This window comes from Ovis canadensis, chromosome 19 (genome assembly GCF_042477335.2).
Source record: "Ovis canadensis isolate MfBH-ARS-UI-01 breed Bighorn chromosome 19, ARS-UI_OviCan_v2, whole genome shotgun sequence".
Lineage (NCBI taxonomy): Eukaryota > Metazoa > Chordata > Mammalia > Artiodactyla > Bovidae > Ovis > Ovis canadensis.
In genome coordinates, this window is record NC_091263.1 from 36,560,107 (window position 1) to 36,580,099 (window position 19,993).

At 41.8% G+C, this 19,993-nt stretch overlaps 1 protein-coding gene across 2 annotated transcripts in view; it reads left to right on the plus strand.

Annotated features, from left to right (window-relative positions):
• Window positions 1–19,993, plus strand: part of SUMF1 (sulfatase modifying factor 1) — a 98,958-nt gene that overhangs the window by 29,013 nt on the left and 49,952 nt on the right. The window contains exons 4-7 of one of the 2 annotated variants that reach the window (XM_069561819.1): window positions 9,333–9,415; window positions 12,172–12,294; window positions 13,009–13,123; window positions 18,195–18,308. In XM_069561819.1, the coding sequence (XP_069417920.1) occupies window positions 9,333–9,415; window positions 12,172–12,294; window positions 13,009–13,123; window positions 18,195–18,308 (435 nt within the window). The remainder of the gene's footprint in view (window positions 1–9,332; window positions 9,416–12,171; window positions 12,295–13,008; window positions 13,124–18,194; window positions 18,309–19,993) is intronic. The other variant, XM_069561820.1, reaches the window with a different exon arrangement.

A 19,993-nucleotide genomic window follows, 5' to 3' on the forward strand; every position in this document is an offset into this window, starting at 1 on the left:
CATGCTGGGTATTTGTTGTAGCACATGGGCTTTCTGTAGTTGCCCTGCGGCATGTAGGATCTTCGTTCCCCAATCAGGGATCAAACCCGTGTCCCTTGAAGCGGAAGGTGGATTATTAACCACCAGACCACTGAGGAAGTCCCCTCTAGTTAACATTTTAGAGAGAGCACTTTGGCCTCTGCATGTTTTGTCGTAGGCCAGGTGTGACATGATGAGGCTGTGGAGCAGACTGGCAGGAGGAGAGATGCTGAGAAGGGTCTGGTGTTGGACATCTGAGAGAAGAGGGCGCAAAGGGGAGTGAAGAATCAAGCAGGACTCCTGGGTACTGGCCTGAGCAACTAGGGAGGCTGTGATTCCCTTCACTTGAGATCATAGAGCCGGGGGAAGGGTGAATACGCGATTGAACCTAGAGAAGACTAAGAGGTGAAAGAATTATGATTATTCTACACATGTCTGCAAGGTGATCCAAAGGGAATTTAACTTGCTCCACGTGATCCTTGGAGCCTGATCAGTGCCAGCAGATGGAAGGGCTCTGGGAGGCATTTCTCTTGCACTGTTGATGAAGAGCTCTGTCTGTTAGAATGATCTGAGCTTGAGTGTGTACCTGCAGGGAGGTGATGTCTGTCCCTTAAATTGTTGAAGCTAAGATGGGGGATCATCTATGAGTAGAGTGACCATTGTAATTTAAGGTCCACATTGGGATATTTTTGAGAATAAAATGGGTTGCTTTTAAGTATGCCAGAATAACAAGTATATGTCTGGACTGTCCTGGTTAAATGAGGACTGTTGTTCATCCTGTCTTACATATTCATCCTAGGGACACTGTAGAGAGGATGTCTTTAGTTGGGCATGGGTTGAAAGCAGGTGTCCTCTGGGCTTCTTTCCAAGTCTAAGGTTCTGAATATCTTTGGTGTATTTTATTTCACAGAGAAAGTTGATGTTCAGCTTTTCTGGATTAAGTGAAGTACTCTTACAGTATAGGGAGATCAAGTGAAGTGGACATGTAATAAGGGCAGCCTGTCCTGTGGAACATCCTTCTCACACCCATCCTGCCTCACTTGCTCCTCCTTCTCCCCTCCTGTGGGACGCATTTGCAGAGTGACACCCCCTGACTTTAGTCAGGTGCCCATCCTTGGGCTCCCATGGCTCATCAAGCCCCTCTTGGCCACAGCACTTAGTACAGCCTTGAATTAATCTGCTTATTTGTCTGTCTTCACCCCTAGACTGTGCTTGACTTCTCCACCCCTCAGGCCTCTCATAGGGCTGCATAGGGCAGGTACTCATCAAATGTTTCCTGAATGTATAAATGAATGAATGAATGAATAGCATTGTGAAAGAGTTCTTCAGCTCTCTTGTACCAACGCTTATACATGCTTGTTTTCTGAATGCTTATGCTAAATCTGCACTTTAGTAAGCCTGTTAGATACGTTCTCTTACTAGGCTGATTTTGCTGATTGAGAAAACCAAACTCAGAAAGGTTTAGTACCTTGCCCACTGTCACAGAGCTAATAAGTAGTCAGTAGTCAGGATTGGAACCTACCAAGCCCTTGGCTCAAAGACCATCTCCCGTTACTCAGAACTTAACCGTGACTGTTATGTAAGCAGTTTAAAGGGTAGGTGGACTGCTTTGATTGTGGAACTTCCTTCCACCCGCCCCCTGCCGCCCCGCCCCCTTCTCCCCCCCATAGCTATTAACATCTTGTGGAAGACTCTGGAAACAGCTTTTGGAAAAGCCTGGGTAGTAGAACAGACTTATAAATTGAATATCTGTGGCTGTGGCTTCTTTCCCTAGCTCTGCCACTACCTGCCACATTTCAGGGCTTATTTTTCCATCCTTAAAATGAGGGAATTTAAACAGTTAGCCTCCCTATCCTTTCACCTTTAAAACCTGGCGGCATTGTAAGCCTGCCTGTGTTAAGCATGCGGCCAGGCTGGGAGAGCTTCTTAGGTGCCTTTTCTGTTTTTTGTCTTCTGTTTGACCTTTTTTCTCAGAAGCCTCAGAACTTGTAAGCCATGAAAACAAAGTACAGAACCAATCAAATGTCATTCAGATGTTCTGTAATTTCCCTGTTTTAGACATTGAGAAAGGCTTGTAGGTAAGCCAGTAGCAATTTAAGGAGCTTAAATGGAGCCTTTTTGTAAAGAGTTGTAATAAAAGCTTCTTTGCCTAAAGAAATAAAAACTTACTTAAAAAAATAAAAAAATTATTTCTCTTGTTTTCAGAATTCTTTTTTAAAAAAAGCCTCAGATCCCAGACCTAGAGAGTTAAATAAGTCAGAGAAAGACAAATACTCTATGTTATCACTTATATGTAGAATCTAAAAAATAAAACAGATACATATAACAAAACAGAAACAAACTCACCTATGTAGAGAACAATCTGGTGATTACCAGTGGAGAGAGAAAAGGGAGGAGAGGTGAGATAGGGGTAGGGGATTAAAAGATACAAACTCCTGGAAACTAAATAGATAAGGAACAAGGATATGGCGTATGGCACAGTGAAATATAGCCATTGTTCTGTAGTAATCTTCAGTGGAGTATATATTATACACCTGAAATGAATACAATATTGTAAATAAACTATACTTCAATAAACAATTTTTAATAAAAAGCCCCAAATCTACTTTCCCCATATTTCTTCAGGTCTCAATGGAGAATGAGTCAACTACCTCACTTTTAAAGGGTTCTTGGATGCTAACGATACTTTATGCATTTTTTATACATTATCTTTAACAAGTGACTCTCTAGGATTTCTGCTGCTCTCTTAAGGACGTGTAAAAAATGTTCAGAGTGTATAAACCGATACTTCAGGAAGGCAGTGAATTCTATAATGAGGAATTTCACTAAGAACTGGAGCAAAAATGTTGAACATTTTCAGATCGGCCTTAAGTTTCATAAACATTTGTGCTCTGTGAAAAAGCATGCATTTTTCTCTCTCACATATTCTATTAAGTAGTCAAGGTACCTGATTTAGGATTTAATTTGAAATAAGTTGTCAGATCTGACTCCCTATCTATTTTCATGATGAATTTGTTTTTACTCTTTATTCAAGCCTACTTCTCAATTCTCTACATTTGTATTGGGTGCTGAAGAAAGAGATTTTACTCATTGTGTGCTTCCTATTCCACTTGATTCCTTCAGTTGCATTTGATTCTCATCCAGTTTTATTTATACTTCATGAATTCAAACAGATCTGCGATTTCTTATTGTTCGCTGGTGCCCGTTGAAAAATTCTCCCAGGCTGTTTTTATAGGGGTAACTGTCATGTTTATACTACGTTTCAAAAAAATCCATCTTTTTAATTTGCTTGTCTAAATGCATTGAATTTTTAAGAGAACAGTTGTAAAGTTGTGAACTTGACATTTTTGCACTTGAATGTGCGTGTTAACACAGTGCATTGTCTTTTTCTTGTGCCTACTTTATTCTGGGCTGTGTGTGTATAAGAAGCATAATTTACCACTTCTGGCAAAAATAAAGGCACCTTCGCTGTCTTCCCCCTTTTCTTTTCTTTAAGCTGTTACTACAAGTCTGGCTATGTCCCTAGGGAGAGGTGGGAAAAGATGTCTTTGCCCTCTGAAGTCCATGTCTCAAGGGGATGTCAGTACTCACACGGATCCTATTTACATTGTAATTGGTTGCTGGCTGTCTGGTACAGCTGTTTCAACTTAAACCCAAGACAGTTGCTATGGAGATGGTGTGACTAGAAATAGGTCAAGTAAAGTCCTTTTCTCCCTGGATGTAAGGGAGTGCTGTAACTCAACTAGAAGTGTCTCAGTTGAACAGAAAATACATAGATGGGCAACCGCATCCACCGCCCCCTATAGTTTCTCTTTTTAGGGTGAGGCTTATCACAGATGCCAAACCATTCATGTTGTTGCTGTGACTCTGGAAAGGATGCATGTGAAGACTCTTTCTGTTAAAAGGAATCATAGATGTTATAATTTGCAGTGTAGCCTTGTTTAACTGGCTTATGTATGACTCTGAAAAGTTGCTTATTTCATAAATTACTTAACATAGTAGAACAGCATTTATTTTGAAGACATGACCAGAAGTTCAAGAACAAATCTTAAAATATGGAGTTAACAGTGATATTTGAAAGAAGTTATCTGGTGACATTGGATGGGATTTGTTGTATGTTTGTCTAGAAAAGATGGCTTTCCCAGTACAACTTGGCTGAGAAGAATGATGCTCTGCCCGTAAGCTAAGTCCTCTGTTGTGGGTGACTCTGATTGCCTGTCTTTCCTTCTTCATATGTCTGGTGCGGAAGTGGTTCCTGACTCTGCATCTGACCATTGTGATATAGAGTTACAGTCTTTCTCATAGGCGCAGGTGTCGTATGGTCCTTTCATAGGCCCCCAAGCTTTGTCTAGTTTGGGGCTTCATGAATGTGGAGACCATTTTTTTATTTGTTTTATCTCTTTTAAAAATTTATTTGTTTTTCAATTGGAGGGTAATTGCTTTATGATATTGTGTTGGTTTCTGTCATACATCAACATGACTCAGCCATACATACATATGGCCCCTCCCTCTTGAAACTCCCTCCCACCTCCCACTCCATCCCATCCCTCTAGTTGTCTCAGAGCACCGGGTTTGAGCTCCCTGAGTCCTACAGCAAATTCCCACTGGCTGTCTGTTTTACATATGGTAATGTATATGTTTCAATGCCACTCTCTCTACTCATCCGACTCTCTCTTTCCCCCTACTGTGTCTACAGTCTCTTCTCTATGTCTGTATCTCTATTGCTGCCCTGTAAATAGGTTCATAAGTACCATCCTTTAGATTCCATATATATGTGTTAATATACTGTTTGTTTTTCTCTTTCTGACTTACTTCACTCTGTATAACAGGCTCTAGGTTCATCCTCCTCATTAGAAGTGACTCAAAATGTGTTTTATGGCTGAGTCGTAATTTAGTTCTCACAGTTGGATGGGGAGTAGGATGCTATTGGCATCTAGTGGGGAGAGGTCTGGGATGCTGCAGGGCATCCTACAGTGTATGGAACAGCCCCCTCCATCAAGGAATTGTGTGGCCCAAAAAGTCAGCAGTGCTGAGATGGTCTGTATTGGATGGGTTATTAAGAAATGTAAAAGCTTTCAGGAAAGAATGACAGTAAGAGAACTGGAAAGTAGATATGTAAAATGAGAAAGTGTGTGTATATAATGGGAAAGAAATTGAGTAGGAACTATAGCACTGATGTGTGTGCCTGGACCCACCAATTTGAGTTTTACAGATATTTTTGGAAGAAGATAAAGTGAGTAGTTAACCAGGTAAGATAAGTATTAATATGTACAATGAATAATTGAGAAACTCTCAATATACCAACTGTCTTAAGTCATACTCTCAGGATTCTGGGAGTTGAAGATTTCCTTTAGGAATGAGGTTCCTAAAAAGGGAACCTGGCAGACAGTAGGCGCTCAATAAATATGTGCGACCAGAGTGAGTTGAGGGGAAGCAGAGAGGAAAAGGGAATGGATTCAGAGGCCACAGGGGCAGTTGCCCCGGGAAGACCCCCCACAAGCCAACTCCGTGGAATTTTCCTATTGAAGAAGGTCGGGAACCTTGGAGGACTTCTGCCATTAAGGCTTGTGTTTGGTTGTCTTAACTAACGCCATGCGTGTATGTACCCTGGGATCCAGCCATTCCACTCCACAGCCTGCACTCAGCAGGAATGCTTCTGCATATTTCCTGAGTCAGGAAATGTTCCTAGAAGTAGCACATACCAAGAATGTTCCCAGAAGTAGCACCATTCACAGTAGCTCAAACTGGAAACCGCCCAAATGCCCATCAGGAGTAGAAGAGATAAGTTAATCCATTTAAAAAGTTACTAATGAATTCTTTTTAACGGCTGAGTAATACTCCATTGTGTATATGTACCACAACTTTCTTATCCATTCATCTGCTGATGGACATCTAGGTTGTTTCCATGTCCTGGCTATTATAAACAGTGCTGTGATGAACATTGGGGTAAATGTGTCTCTTTCAATTCTGGTTTCCTCGGTGTGTATGCCCAGCAGTGGTTTGAATCAGTTCTGATGAGATGGATGAAACTGGAGCCGATTATACAGAGTGAAGTAAGCCAGAAAGAAAAACACCAATACAGTATACTAACACATATATATATGGAATTTAGAAAGATGGCAATGACGACCCTGTATGCAAGACAGCAAAAAAGACACAGATGTGTATAACGGACTTTTGGACTCAGAGGGAGACGGAGAGGGTGGGATGATTTGGGAGAATGGCATTCTAACATGTATACTATCATGTAAGAATCGAATCGCCAGTCTATGTCTGACGCAGGATACAGCATGCTTGGGGCTGGTGCATGGGGATGACCCAGAGAGATGTTATGGGGAGGGAGGTGGGAGGGGAGTTCATGTTTGGGAACGCATGTAAGAATTAAAGATTTTAAAATTTAAAAAAAAAAGTTACTAATGATGAACTATTTCAAAACATAATAGGTTATAAGAAAAATAGGCATTCTAGTTTCCACCACCCAGATTTAACAAAGGCTAACATTTGCCATCAGTTCAGTTCAGTCGCTCAATCGTGTCTGACTCTTTGTGACCCCATGAATCACAGCACACCAGGCCTCCCTGTCCATCACCAACTCCCGGAGTTCACTCAGACTCATGTCCATTGAGTCAGTGATGCCATCCAGCCATCTCATCTTCGGTTGTCCCCTTCTCCTCCTGCCCCCAATCCCTCCCAGCATCAAAGTCTTTTGCAATGAGTCAACTCTTTGCATGAGGTGGCCAAAGTACTGGAGTTTCAGCTTTAGCATCATTCCTTCCAAAGAAACCCCAGGGCTGATCTCCTTTAGAATGGACTGGTTGGATCTCCTTGCAGTCCAAGGGACTCTCAAGAATCTTCTCCAACACCACAGTTCAAACGCATCAATTCCTTGGCGCTCAGCCTTCTTCACAGTCCAACTCTCACATCCATACATGACCACAGGAAAAACCATAGCCTTGACTAGAGGGACCTTAGTCAGCAAAGTAATGTCTCTGCTTTTGAATATGCTATCTAGGTTGGTCATAACTTTTCTTCCAAGGATTAAGTGTCTTTTAATTTCATGGCTGCAATCACCATCTGCAGTGATTTTGGAGCCCCCAAAAATAAAGTCTGACACTGTTTCCACTATTTCTCCATCTGTTTCCCATGGAGTCATATTTGCCTTTAAAAAATTTTTTTTTTTTTTTTACTTTGAGAAATAGAACCTTCTGGTGACCTTAGTGTTGGGAATGGGGTAGAACTGGGTGAGTGATCTGAAGATCTTGAAATGTTAAGAGTGGGATGACCTGGGCTTTCTCTGCATGTCTTCCCTTGACGTGGAATGAATTACCTGTCACTGGCACTTAAACAGGCTTCCCTGGTGGCAAATATCAAGCAGTGTAGTCAGCAGGAACAACACCCCCCCCCACCCCCCCGGCCACCCCTCGCCCTGATTAAAGATTCCACAGTGCCACAGAAGAAAGAGGAAGAAGCCCTGCCTTTTACCTCTCCTGCTCTCTGAAAGAGAAAACACTCTGCAGTTGTGTCCTCAAAGGACATAATGCCTCTTTCATTGAGATATAAAAGAATTTGGCTTTTCCCATCAAATTGTGATTGGAATACCATGAATGTTTTGATTGTGCTGATGTGAGAAAAAGAACAAGAACAGAGTTTGGTGTTCTCGGTGATTGCTGTAATTGTTAGCCGGGAACACATCCCCCATCTCTTCCACTCAGTCTGGCTCATCAGGATGCAGAGGACTGAGAACAGCATTGTCTTGGGGATAACTTGAGTCCGTTCCGGTTTACAGCAGAAGAATCATTTGCAAACTTCTCTTCTTTACTTAGTATTAGCATCACTGATGACGGTAATTTTTTTTGGTAACTCTCTTTGATTGTCATGAGGTCCATGGTTGACTGCTTCCCTTTACTGAGTGCTTGCTAAGTGCTCGGCATAGTCCTAAGCCCTGGACGTATGTTTGGTTTCCTCGTAATAATCTCTGAGATAGGCATTGTTACTGTCTTCATCTTACAGTTGAGAAAACAGATGTAGGGAGGTTCAGTAGGGAGGTTGCCAAGGGTTACCCTCTGCATGGCAGAGTCATAATTCAAATCTCATTTTGACTGACTCCAAAATCAAGTTTTTAACCAATCTCTGAACAATCCCAGGTGGTGCAATGGTAAAGAATCTGCCTGCCCATGCAGGAGATGCAAGAGATGTGGGTTTGATCCCTGGGTTGGGAGGAGGAAATAGCAACCCACACCAGTATTCTTGCCTGGAAAATTCCATGGACAGAGGGGCCTGGCGGGCTACAGTCCATGGGATTGCAAAGAGTCAGACACAACAGAGAAAGCACAAATGAATGAAAATGACCAAAACAAGGGCCACTTGATATTGGTATATGGGTTGACAGAGCTGTAAAGTAGGAGGTAAGGTCCTGGGAACAGGATGTGGGCTGAGCACTTCCCAGTCCTTTTAGATTCCCCCTGCTCTGAGTCTGAGGTGGGGGACTGGGAGGCTGCTCTCATTTCACAGATGAGGACTTTGGGGCCAGACAAGCAGTGAATTTACCCAGAGCCACACAGCTCATGTTGGGCTGGATATTAACCAGGGTCTTCTGTGAACACACTGCAGCTCTGTATTCGGTGCTTCAGCTTGGTCTCCCACCACCTTGGTTGACCTTCAGCCTGGCACCAAGTTGTAAGATTAATGCTGTTTCCTCATCTTTTACATCAGAGTGGTACCAGCTGACCCAGTTGTTAGAGATTATAGAGGATTAGCTAGCACTGTGTTTTTTCAAGATTCTTGGAAAGATACACCATTTATATACATATTTATTTAATCACTGTGGTGCTTTATGATGCGAGATAATACCTTTTTAAAACTTTTTATGTTGTATTGGGGTATAGCCGATTAACAATGTTGTAGTATTTTAAAGTGAACAGCGAAGGGACTCAACCTTACATATACATGTGTGCATTCTCCCCCGAAGCCCCTGCCCCTCTAACCTGCCACATTACACTGTGCCTTTTTGTTTGTTTTGGGTGCATGTGTGGCTTGCTGGATCTTAGTTCCCCAACTGAGGATTGAACCTGGAGCACAGCAGTGAAACAAGTCCTCACTGCTGGACCACCAGGGAATTCACGAGATAATGCTTTTTTTTTTTTTTTTAAGATTTAGTTACATATAAATATTTTTGATATTCTGAAAAAAATGATTTGGTAATTCCATGGAAGTTGAAGACCTTAAGTGAGATTTTTTTTTTTTTTTTTTTTTCTGCATGGATTGAGTCAGTGTTTTTTTAGAGCTAACCTCAGCTTATCCTGTGTTGCTCTGAGGTTGCAGCTGCTCCGTGGTGGTTACCTGTGAAAGGTGCTAACTGGAGACACCCAGAAGGGCCCGACTCTACTGTCCTACACAGGTGAGACTGGTGGGTCTTAGCCTAGATGATATTTTCATTTCACAATCAGTTCCTATGATGTTGAAGAGAAACTCAATGTCCATTGTCTATAAAAGAGTATGACAAACTCTAATCAGTTGGAAGGGAAATAGGATGGCTAGAAAGAATCAATGTACAGACCCAAACATTGTGCCTAGGTCATGGAACACTCTGTTAAAGATTTTTTTTTTTTTTTGATGTGGACCATTTTTAAAGTCTTTATTGAATTTGTCACACTATTGCTTCTGTTTTACGTTGTGGTCTTTTGGCTGCCAGGCATGTGGATCTTAGCTCCCTGACCAGGGATTGAACCCACACCTCCTGTATTGGAAGGAGAAGTCTTAACCACTGGACCACCAGGGAAGTCTCTGGAAGGCTCATAATAAGTGGCCTCTTGCCATCCTCATTTGGCCTTTTAGAGGGTTCCCTCCTGTCATTCTTTCCCCATTTGACAGACCTATTACAAATCTCATGACATGTAACCTTTACAGATTGTTTGTTCTTCCTCATGAGTAGGCTGTTATGAGGACGGAGACTGCCTCACAGAGAAGTGGTGGTGTCTTGCCAATTGGCCACTGTAACAGCTAGGCCTTGGGTCCAGGACTCGTGTTCTCTGCAGTCCTGGACTGACATACTTTGAAGCCACCATCTGACTGAAAAACCACAGAGCTGCAAGTCGGTCAGCAAGTCTCCAGGGTGGCAAAGAAATAATTATCTCAAGCAAAAATAGAGTAGCATTTTAAGCCCTGGAGGTGGAGAAAGGTTTGGGTCAGGACTCAGCGTCTCAACAGCCCAAGAAAACTGTTCTCCTAACCCAGTTTTTCAGATGGGATTCTCGAGTCTCTGTTTTCCTGCTTACTGCCCTCAGTGAGGGAGCCAGAAGTACATGAAGTTCAGCTCTAGGGATACAGCTCCTTGATCAATATCATTCTTTCAAACTCTTGAGTTGGTAGGCCGTGGGGTAGAAATAGACTTTGTGGTAGAAAGTTGTAGGATTCTCAGATACCTCAGGTTGATGACCTCTTGCTGCTGCTGCTGCTGCTGCTAAGTCGCTTTAGTCGTGTCCAACTCTGTGCGACCCCATAGATGGCAGCCCACCAGGCTCCTCTGTCCCTGGGATTCTCCAGGCAAGAACACTGGAGTGGATTGCCATTTCCTTCTCCAATGCATGAAAGTGAAAAGTGAAAGTGAAAGTGAAGTCGTGTCCAACTCTGTGCGACCCCATGGACTGCAGCCCACCAGGCTCCTCCCTCCATGGGATTTTCACTTCTTTCTGAACTATCATAGTAGAAGAAAAAGCTGAGGACAGAAGGAAGACCCAGAATGAAATGTGTTTTATCCACTGAGTCCTTTTGAAAAAAGTGCATATCTTAAAACATCAATGCTGAAAACAGTGACTGGCATGTAAAGGTACTCAATAGACACTTTGGAAAGAATAAGTGAAAGTCATGGTGTAATTATGATAGGGAATTCAAAGATGCTTAAGAGGGACTTCCCTGGTGGTGCAATGGTTAAGAATCTGCCTGCCAGTGCAGGGGATGTGGATTTGATCCCTGATCCCGGAACTAGGATCCCACATGCCACAGAGCAACTAGGGTCTCATGCCACATCTACTGAAGCCCATGCACCCTAGAGACCATGCTTCACAACAAGAGAAGCTACCACAATGATAAGCCCATGCACCACCACAACTAGAGAAAGCAAAAGAGTTCTTGCATGGCAACAAAGACCAGGGCCACAAAAAAAAAATTTTTTTTTTTCTAAGAAATGGGCCAGGAATGTAGAGTCCACTGGAGAAAGAGTGAGCAGGAATTAAAGTTATTGGTGCTGAATAAATATGTTTATCCCCTTATTCTCAAACTTCCCCCTAATCTTCCCTGCCCCGCTATACTGTTAGAAAAAATAGAGGCTTACTTGGAAATATGCTGGAGTGAGGCAAATTGAGCAGACTCATCTACAGCAGAAAGACAAGAGTTTATTTTTATTTATTTATTTATTTATTTTAAAGACAAGAGTTTAAAGCCAAGTATCACAGATTGGATTCTTCGGAAACAGATGCTGAGACAGAGCTTGGTGTGCAGACTATTTATTAAGGATCCACACCTGTGGGAGGGACGGGGAGGAAGCAGGATTGGGCAGAGGGAGAAGCCAAGACTGCAAGGCAGGTCCAGGAAGTCCCAGCCAGTCCCTCGGGGGTGGGATGGGGTTGGGGCTCTGGGGTATAAATGACCCATAGGATTGAGCTATGGGTGAACCCACATGGCTGTGCCTTTATGCTCCTGCTGTGGTTGGTCGTTGGTGACTGTGAGGTGGTTCTTTGCAACTCTCCTGAAGGAGCTGAGCGCTGGAAGCTTCTGCTCATACCATGTCCAGCAGCTGCAAAATCGTTCTTTCCTCACAGAAGAAAGCAATGGTTGGTGCAGCTGGCTGGTGCTTCTCCATACCCTTCTGCACCAAGTGAGATTCTCTGGGGGTTCAGGCCTGCCAGCAAACTGGAGTAATGTTTCGAGTCTTGTGCCAGGAGGGATCATAACCTATTTGGGAGCCTGGGATGTCAGAAACCCCTGGTGGAGGCTGATACAAGTGCAGTGGGGCAGGGTGGGGGGTGTTGACCTGGACACCAGGCCCACCTCCCAGTCAGGGATTGAGGTGAAGGCGAAGATGGGCGGTTGGCTGGAGCCGGTCCCTGTTTCCAGTTCTGGTTCTGCCCTCCTCACTCTGCACTCTCTGTTCCCCAGGCCGGACCACCCGGTTCTCCACGTCTCCTGGAATGACGCCGTCGCCTACTGCACGTGGGCGGGAAAGCGTTTGCCCACGGAGGCCGAGTGGGAGTACAGCTGTCGAGGAGGCCTGCAAAATAGGTACTTGAAGGGTGTCCCCTTGCTTAATAGTATGTGGAGCCTCTTTCTAAATCCACTGGAACTTACTCTGGACAGCTGATTAAAAACCACAACCACCAGGGCAGTTCTTTCCTACTGGGCTTTCCTCACGTTGGTGAAGTTCCTTAGGAAACACCCAGGCAGAGGCGGGCGCATGGCTGGTGGGGTGGGCGCCAGCCACGCAGCCCCATGCCCGTGCCACGTGGTCCTCCTTCGAGCCCCTCTGGCAGGCTGCCTTCTCTTTTAGGGGTTTCGTATTTTAGGCGTCTCCTCTGTTTCCAGAGCCATGAGACAGAAAACTCACGATTGGGCCTCAGCTACTAAAAAGGCTCCTTAAAATAGTGAAGGCTTTATTAAAAAGTGCGGTGTGATGGTGCCCCTTTATGCTTCCGTTTAAGTCCAGAATGATGGCTGCTCTCCCAGCCTCCTATAAGCCCCTCTTTTAGTGAGGTGATTTATATCAGGCCTCCTGAGTCCTTGGGAGAGACTGATGTTGTTGTGAGCTTGACATGATCTCGTTGTGTGGAAGTTAAAAAAAATTCCTGATTAAAAGCTTTATGTATTAAAAAAAATAAAATAACTCACTTTGAACAAGTGAGCAGTGTGCTCTCTCCCTTTCACTGCCTTCCTTTTCTTGACTTGTGTCCAGAAGCCTGTGCATGTTTGACAGGCTAATGCCTGTGTCTCTTCTGACAGACTTTTCCCCTGGGGCAACAAACTGCAGCCGAAAGGCCAACATTATGCCAACATCTGGCAAGGCGAGTTTCCTGTGACCAACACCGGGGAGGACGGCTTCCGAGGGACCGCGCCTGTGAGTAGCAAGGTTCAGAGGGCTGCAGCCACTGCGCACGGAGAAACCACTAGAAACCGCTAGACATGAGGGAGAGTGTTGCTCACTCTCCGCTTTACGTCTTGTACCCTTTCTGCCTTCATCCACTACCGCACGAGGCAAATACTAATACTTAGACGTTCTTTTTCGTGACACTGTTTTCTTTCCAATTCTATAATACTATAGAAACTTTGAAAAAAAACCAGAAGAGTTGCAAAGGAGAAAATTGAAAGAACCTGGAGGAATCTTAAGATAGATAACCCCTATTAGCATTTTGGTGCAATTCTTCCCATTCATTTTTGGTGTTAATGGTACTAATAATTGCTAGGAGTTAATACTTGAAGTGTGCCAGGCATGATACTGAGGTATTTGCATGAATTATCTCAGTTAATGTTCCACTCTGTAAGGTAGGTACAGTTATCCCCATTTTTTCAGGTGAGCATTCTGAGGCAGAGAGAGGTTAACTAACTTGCCCAGGGTTACACAGCTGGAAAGCCACACATCTGGGATTTGAACCAGGTTGGTTTGTTTCAAAAGCCCATGCTCTTAACTACCATAGGTGCCATGTAAATGTTTCTTGTGTTTGTGTGCCTATATATTTTTTACATGTTGCTTTGGGGTCATAGTATTATATTTAAAATCCTACTCTCCTTTCCCTGTGTAATATCAGGAACATTTTGTCTGGCATTAGCAGTTCTTCACAAATACATGTCTTTTAGCAGCTGGATAGCTTGTCATTTAAATTAACCCTAATTTATTTGCTCCTTATTTTTGCAAAGTTACATCTGTTTTTTTGCTGAATAACAACATCTTGTGCATAAATATTAAATTGTATCTCTGATGATTTAAAAATAGTTTTTTTTGAGGTATAGTTGATTTACAATGTTGTGTTAGTTTCTGCTATCCAGCGAAGTGAATCAGCTACACATATGCATATATCTGCTCTGTTTTTAGATTCTTTTCCCATACAGATCAATTCTGAGTATTGAGTAGAGTTCCCTGTGCAATACAGTAGATCCTTAATAGTGCGGTGGTTTTTTAAAAGGTAGATTCCTAGCAGTGAAATTAATGAGTCAAAGACTAGAAAACTTTCTTGGTAAGAGTTTCACGTACATAACCAAACTGTTTTCTGGAACGCATGTAGCATGTTTCCCTCCATGAGTATTCCTTTCTGTTTTTTTTTTTTTTTTTGTCAGCAGAACCACACACTAATGAAGCAATGATAAAAGCATTTTGTTTTCTCTTGACACATTGAGCAAAGATGTCTTGTGGTGGGAAAATAGCACTTTACTGGATTTGTTGTTACAGAAGATAATATTCTTTCAACAATCTTTCAAACAGTTGTCATTTAAAAAAATATTTGTGTTTTTAATATTTGTTCACACAAAAATAATTCTTCCAAAATTTATTTATAAATGTAACACACATATGTTATTTGGAGCATGACCAAGTGATTCCGGAATTTCAACTGAAATAATAAAAAAGTGAAAAAGACAATTTTTGGAAGAGATGAGGGATGAGAAGACACTTGACTTTTCTGAACTTCAAACATACTTTGAGCCATATAGTTAAAGCATTACAGTTGTTTTTGCAGGGGTGCAGAAGTAATGTTAAAAAAAAGGTACATGAGAATATGTTGCCTTTAAATAGGCATAGGAACTCACATGTGTGTGCTTCTAAAATTTCATATGTATGAGTTAGGTATATGATAAAAGCACCAACACAAATCAGTGGGAATTGGATGTATTTTTCAACAAAGGCAAAATTTATTTTCTACTATACAGCAAAGTGAAGTTGGTTCTTTTCAGGTTTCCTTCTGGATAGCTTGTGCTCTCAGGTGCACATAGTTTTATTCCATAAAATGAGTTATTTGAGACCTTGGGGTCTAAGAGATCTCAGCTTTTTCTCAAATTGTACATGGGTAAGAAGGCCAGCTATTGTCTCATGGGCCACTGTTGGCAGAACCTGCGCTGCAGGATGAACACAATAAGGAGCCTGATGAAGATGCTTAGGAGACCCCAGGAAGGGTGACACGTGATGTAGAAGCAGGACACTTAGCACATATAGTAGAAGCATATATAGTATAGGCTTCTGATAGACCAGGCAAATTACATAAGCACCTGTCAGTCAAAAGACCATGAGAATCGGTACTGGACAGTTACAAATATTTTACAGCACTTAATGGCTACAGAATTTCACATCACTATTTAGACAGGTGAACCTCCAAGGAAAAGTCATTTATTCTCAAGTCAGTGCATCTTCTCAGAAAATAACAAGTTCCGTATGAAATAAGGATACTTTACAGATATTAAGAGTGGAGAAGGCAATGGCATCCCACTCCAGTACTCTTGCCTGGAAAATCCCATGGATGGAGGAGCCTGGTAGGCTGCAGTCCATGGGGTCGCTAAGATTTGGACACGACTGAGCGACTTCACTTTCACTTTTCACTTTCATGCCTTGGAGAAGGAAATGGCAACCCACTCCAGTGTTCTTGCCTGGAGAATCCCAGGGATGGGGGAGCCTGGTGGGCTTCCGTCTATGGGGTCGCACAGAGTCGGACACGACTGAAGTGACTTAGCAGTAGCAGTAGCAGCAGAGTTAGAACATTTAACTGGGGATGTTCAGAAGATGTCTGCCTTGGAGGAGATTCAACAGAACTCACCTGAAGAAGTTGCCATGGAAGTTCCTAAGACAAAATTAGAACATTTACCGGGAGCCGACATGAGAAATACAACCTGAAGAGGAAAAAAACCAACACGTTGTAGAGAGGTCACTTCCACCTTTGTTTGGAATGAGACTTGACAGAAGATTTGTACCTTTAAAGTGGGACTGTTTATCTCAGGTCCTCCTTAGCTTCCTTGTTGTGTTCACAGGCCTTGGTCCCTTGAGAGCAGGAATCAAACTTCCAGTGATGGGATGGACTACAGTGAAATAGCTCCCTCGCCTGCTGTTTTATTAGTTTCACTCTGGTTTTAAATTGAGTGAACTATTCTGACCACAGTGAACCTAAATAATTGGTTTTCTGTTTTACTGGGCCTCTGTTGTAAGTTATTAGTAGTTTTACTTTTCTTGCATATCTGCTCATTCACCTGAAAATAAACATGTCGGAAGTATTTCTTCTGAGCTTTCTGGAAGGAAGTTTTGGTTGGTGTGATTAACTGAACAAAGAGCAGTTAAAATTTTTATACTCTCATGTGGCAATTTTGGGAGTGGTGACCTCCAGATTTTACCTCACTTAAACATCCAGTTATTTACAGAAGGAAGACCCCTCAAACCTTTCAGTAGATGCTGTTATTGATGTTTCCTCATCTTAGGGTTTAACAGCACCACATAGGCTAACTTGCTTGCCCAGCGTTTGTTGTGTGTTGTCATGTAAGGAAGACCTTAGGCTGGCTGACCTCCGTTAGTCTGCTCTCTAAGCCTGAGAAATGGTTCCTCCCTCCACTTCTCCACTATCGTTCATTCCATCTTTCAGTTGCTCTCATGCCCCTTGCTCCTTCCCATCTTTTTGCTTAAACAAATTATTTTCTTCTTTTCCTTCCAACTATTTTTCTGTCTTATTCTTCTTCATTATCTCCAAATTTTTGAAAGAACAGTTTATGCCTTTGACCCCTTCTCCTTCACTGTCTCTCTGACCTTTGACCTCCGACTTTGAGTCCCATAAGATGCTTCTACCTTTGTGGAGGAGGGTTCATCTTCAGCTCGAAATCTCTCCCTCTAGGGAGTTTCTGCATATTTTCTTTCATTCTCCTACCCTACTAATCCCACCCTGCTTTTCTAGATTGGATGTTTTTAATTTTTGGCATCATCATTTTTTCTCCCTCATTAAAACTCTTTCACGTCTATGTCATCAAACCCTTTCTGCCTTCAGTCGACATGCATGGAGTTACTGAATGAAGCAGTGAATAGGTACTGCTGTTTCCATAATGAATGCTGAGTTTGGAAGCAGAATGGTAAAAATTTTCAGCTTTCCTCATCATCTGGATTAATTTTTTTTCTGAGTAGCGTCATAACTTTATTGAAGTGCCCTGGATTGCCCACATATCAGATGGTTCCATATTTATGTGTAAATCTAAAACCTTCTGAAGCCAAATAGAAAATTAATTTTATTCCTTTTAGTTCTACTTCATTAATTGAGAAAAAACATGAACTTACAAAAAGATTTTTTAAAAAGAATCTCAATGATAATATTTTTTTCACTTAAAAATAAAAGTTTCCTTCATGTATCACCATTTCTCATAAAATATGTTAGCAAAAAGTTTTGAGTCCCTAAAGTAGCAAAACTTGTTCTGTATGCATTTACTATTCAGTCAAAGGTTTTTCTCTGGTCCTCCTCCCCACCTTCCTTTGTACACAAGCTTTGCACTTTGGTACCATGTCTGTGACATAATTATGTGGCAGACTGTCTGATCTACCTTTGAAATGTGATGTAATTGCTGGCTGAAGAGCCTGTGCAGCTTGCCACATACTTCCAGGTCCCAGGGACTGCAAACTTTCTTTGTTTTATAGATAGCACTTGATAATGAATTTGCAGTTTCTCTATAATAATCAGTGTTTTGATAATAATGACTCAGGCTTAAAGATAAGCTGGTGAGTTGGAGGGGGCTGGTGGAGAGGACAGAATTGGCTTGAGGTCTTTCCGTGCCTAAAGATGTTGTGGCCAACAGAGCTCAGCTGTGATGACAAGACTGATACTGGATATAATGCCGTTTCTCTTACACTTCTGAAGGTCTACAGATAATTTACCTGCCACTTCTCAATGAGATACAGATTTGACTTGTGATCAATACTAGTCTCTCTATTAAGAATTATTTCATTGACTTTCTTACCATGTAACATAAACTCTTCTTAGGTTTCTGAACTCCCTTTGAGAACTCAAAGCTGAAAAATATCTTCTTCTGTTTTTATATTGGCCAGATTGTATTTTCACTGTTGGAATGAAAATTCATATTCATACTTTGAAGTACAAGGTCTTTGTGCATTTTTATACTAAAGAGGCTTTCTAGACAAGGTGAGTAGATTGACAACATTTCCCCCTTTTTTTAATTTTTAGGTTGACGCCTTTCCTCCCAATGGTTATGGCTTATACAATATAGTAGGGAACGCCTGGGAGTGGACTTCAGACTGGTGGACTGTTCACCATTCTGTTGAAGAAACGATTAACCCAGTGAGTATCAGTCTCAGAATATGTATTATGAAAAGGTTACACCCATCCTTTGGGCAGATTATGGTAGGAATTTCGTGTGTTTTGGCTATTTATGTACTATTGAAATTAATCTTGGAATTTCCCCAAGGAATATTAAGCACATCTTTTTTTTTTTTTTTTCCAACCTTAAGGCATTGTGTAGAAATGTCTGTGGACTTTTTATATGCTGCTGGATCGTTTCGGTGATAATGATTTGAGGAAATCTGCCTATAACTTTAGAAATTATATTCAGCCTCATAAATGTGATCAAAGTGATGAGATATATAAATAACTAGCAAAATTCATTAACGTTTGTTAATAGCTAGTGAGATCTGGTAGGTGGTATTTATCATGCTGCTAATTGCCTGAGTTTTCATTGGCTGAAATTTTGATTGAAGAACATTGTTTGAAGAAAATGAGAAGGATGTTTTCTGGGTGAATGCTGAATCAGGAAGTTGAGTCATTTGGTGATTATTTCCTGAACTCTACAGTATGTCAGTTCATAAACCTTGGGAATGTAGCAAAGCTAAGTTAAATTTTACCTTCTCTGCCATGGGAGGACTATTGACTGCAGTTCGTGGGCTACTCTGCCTCTAAAGCCAAGCTCTCTCAGCATATATAATAATTTAGACACTAAAAGAATTAGGTGTGCGGGTGGGAAGTATTTCCTTTAAAAAGAACATGTCTGAGTATTTCTTGTGTGAACAGATTGGGGGGGAAATGCCATTTAGAAATCCTATCTCTAGCAAACTAGACATTCATAAGTCAGATCCAGGAATATATATTTATACCCAAACTAGCTAGACTGGGAACTTAATATGCTTAATTTTAAACCTTAACCTCTTGAAAACTTACAAAAGGTAATGATAAAGACAATTAATTCTTTGATCTCTTCTCAGTGGAAGGTTAAACAGCTCAGAGTAGTTGAAGACATTGTCAGACTCTGTGCCTCGGGCCATTTTTTTTTTTTCAGGATTTAGGCATAAATTTGTGTGATATGCTTGATTTTTCTTCACAGAATAACACATGAGTTGCTCATGAATAATCTATAGACAGAAATCTCCTTTCTTGGGGGCAGATGAAAAAGCTGAATTCTTCAGAAATGGTCATTTCCTCTTTGTTTTCCTTGGCAGGGCTGGTGGAATTAGTGGTCAAAGGCAACCCATCTCTCCAACATGAGAATAAGGTTGTGAAATTTTCGGTGGGTTTGAGGTTGGGAGATGCCATTCTCTACTGGCACAATGTGACTTGGCGTTTGCTGTCAGAAGCAGAAATAGAATTTTTTTCCTCCCCTTAGATGAAAGCATCTGCATGTTTGGAAAGGGTGCACAAGGCTTCAAAATTCTGGCAAGTTGTGAATGTATTTCTGTGACCATCTGTTGTCGAGCTGAGTGCTTATTAGCTTTCAGTTTTATAATTGCTTGTGTTGCTTCTAAGGATTTACAGAAAAATCCATATATTCTTGTTTTCACAGTCCCAGGCTCTGATCTGGGATGTTGTCTTTGCTCTATAAATCATTAGCCTTGTAGGTTTCTGTCACAAAGGCCTCAGTTGCTTCCTGATTTGACTGGGATTAAATTCATCAGTTTGGAGGACTGAACCCCAATTCCCTTGCAAACTCAGACTCTATCATTCAAATCTTTACAACCAGCGCCGCTGTGTCTCTC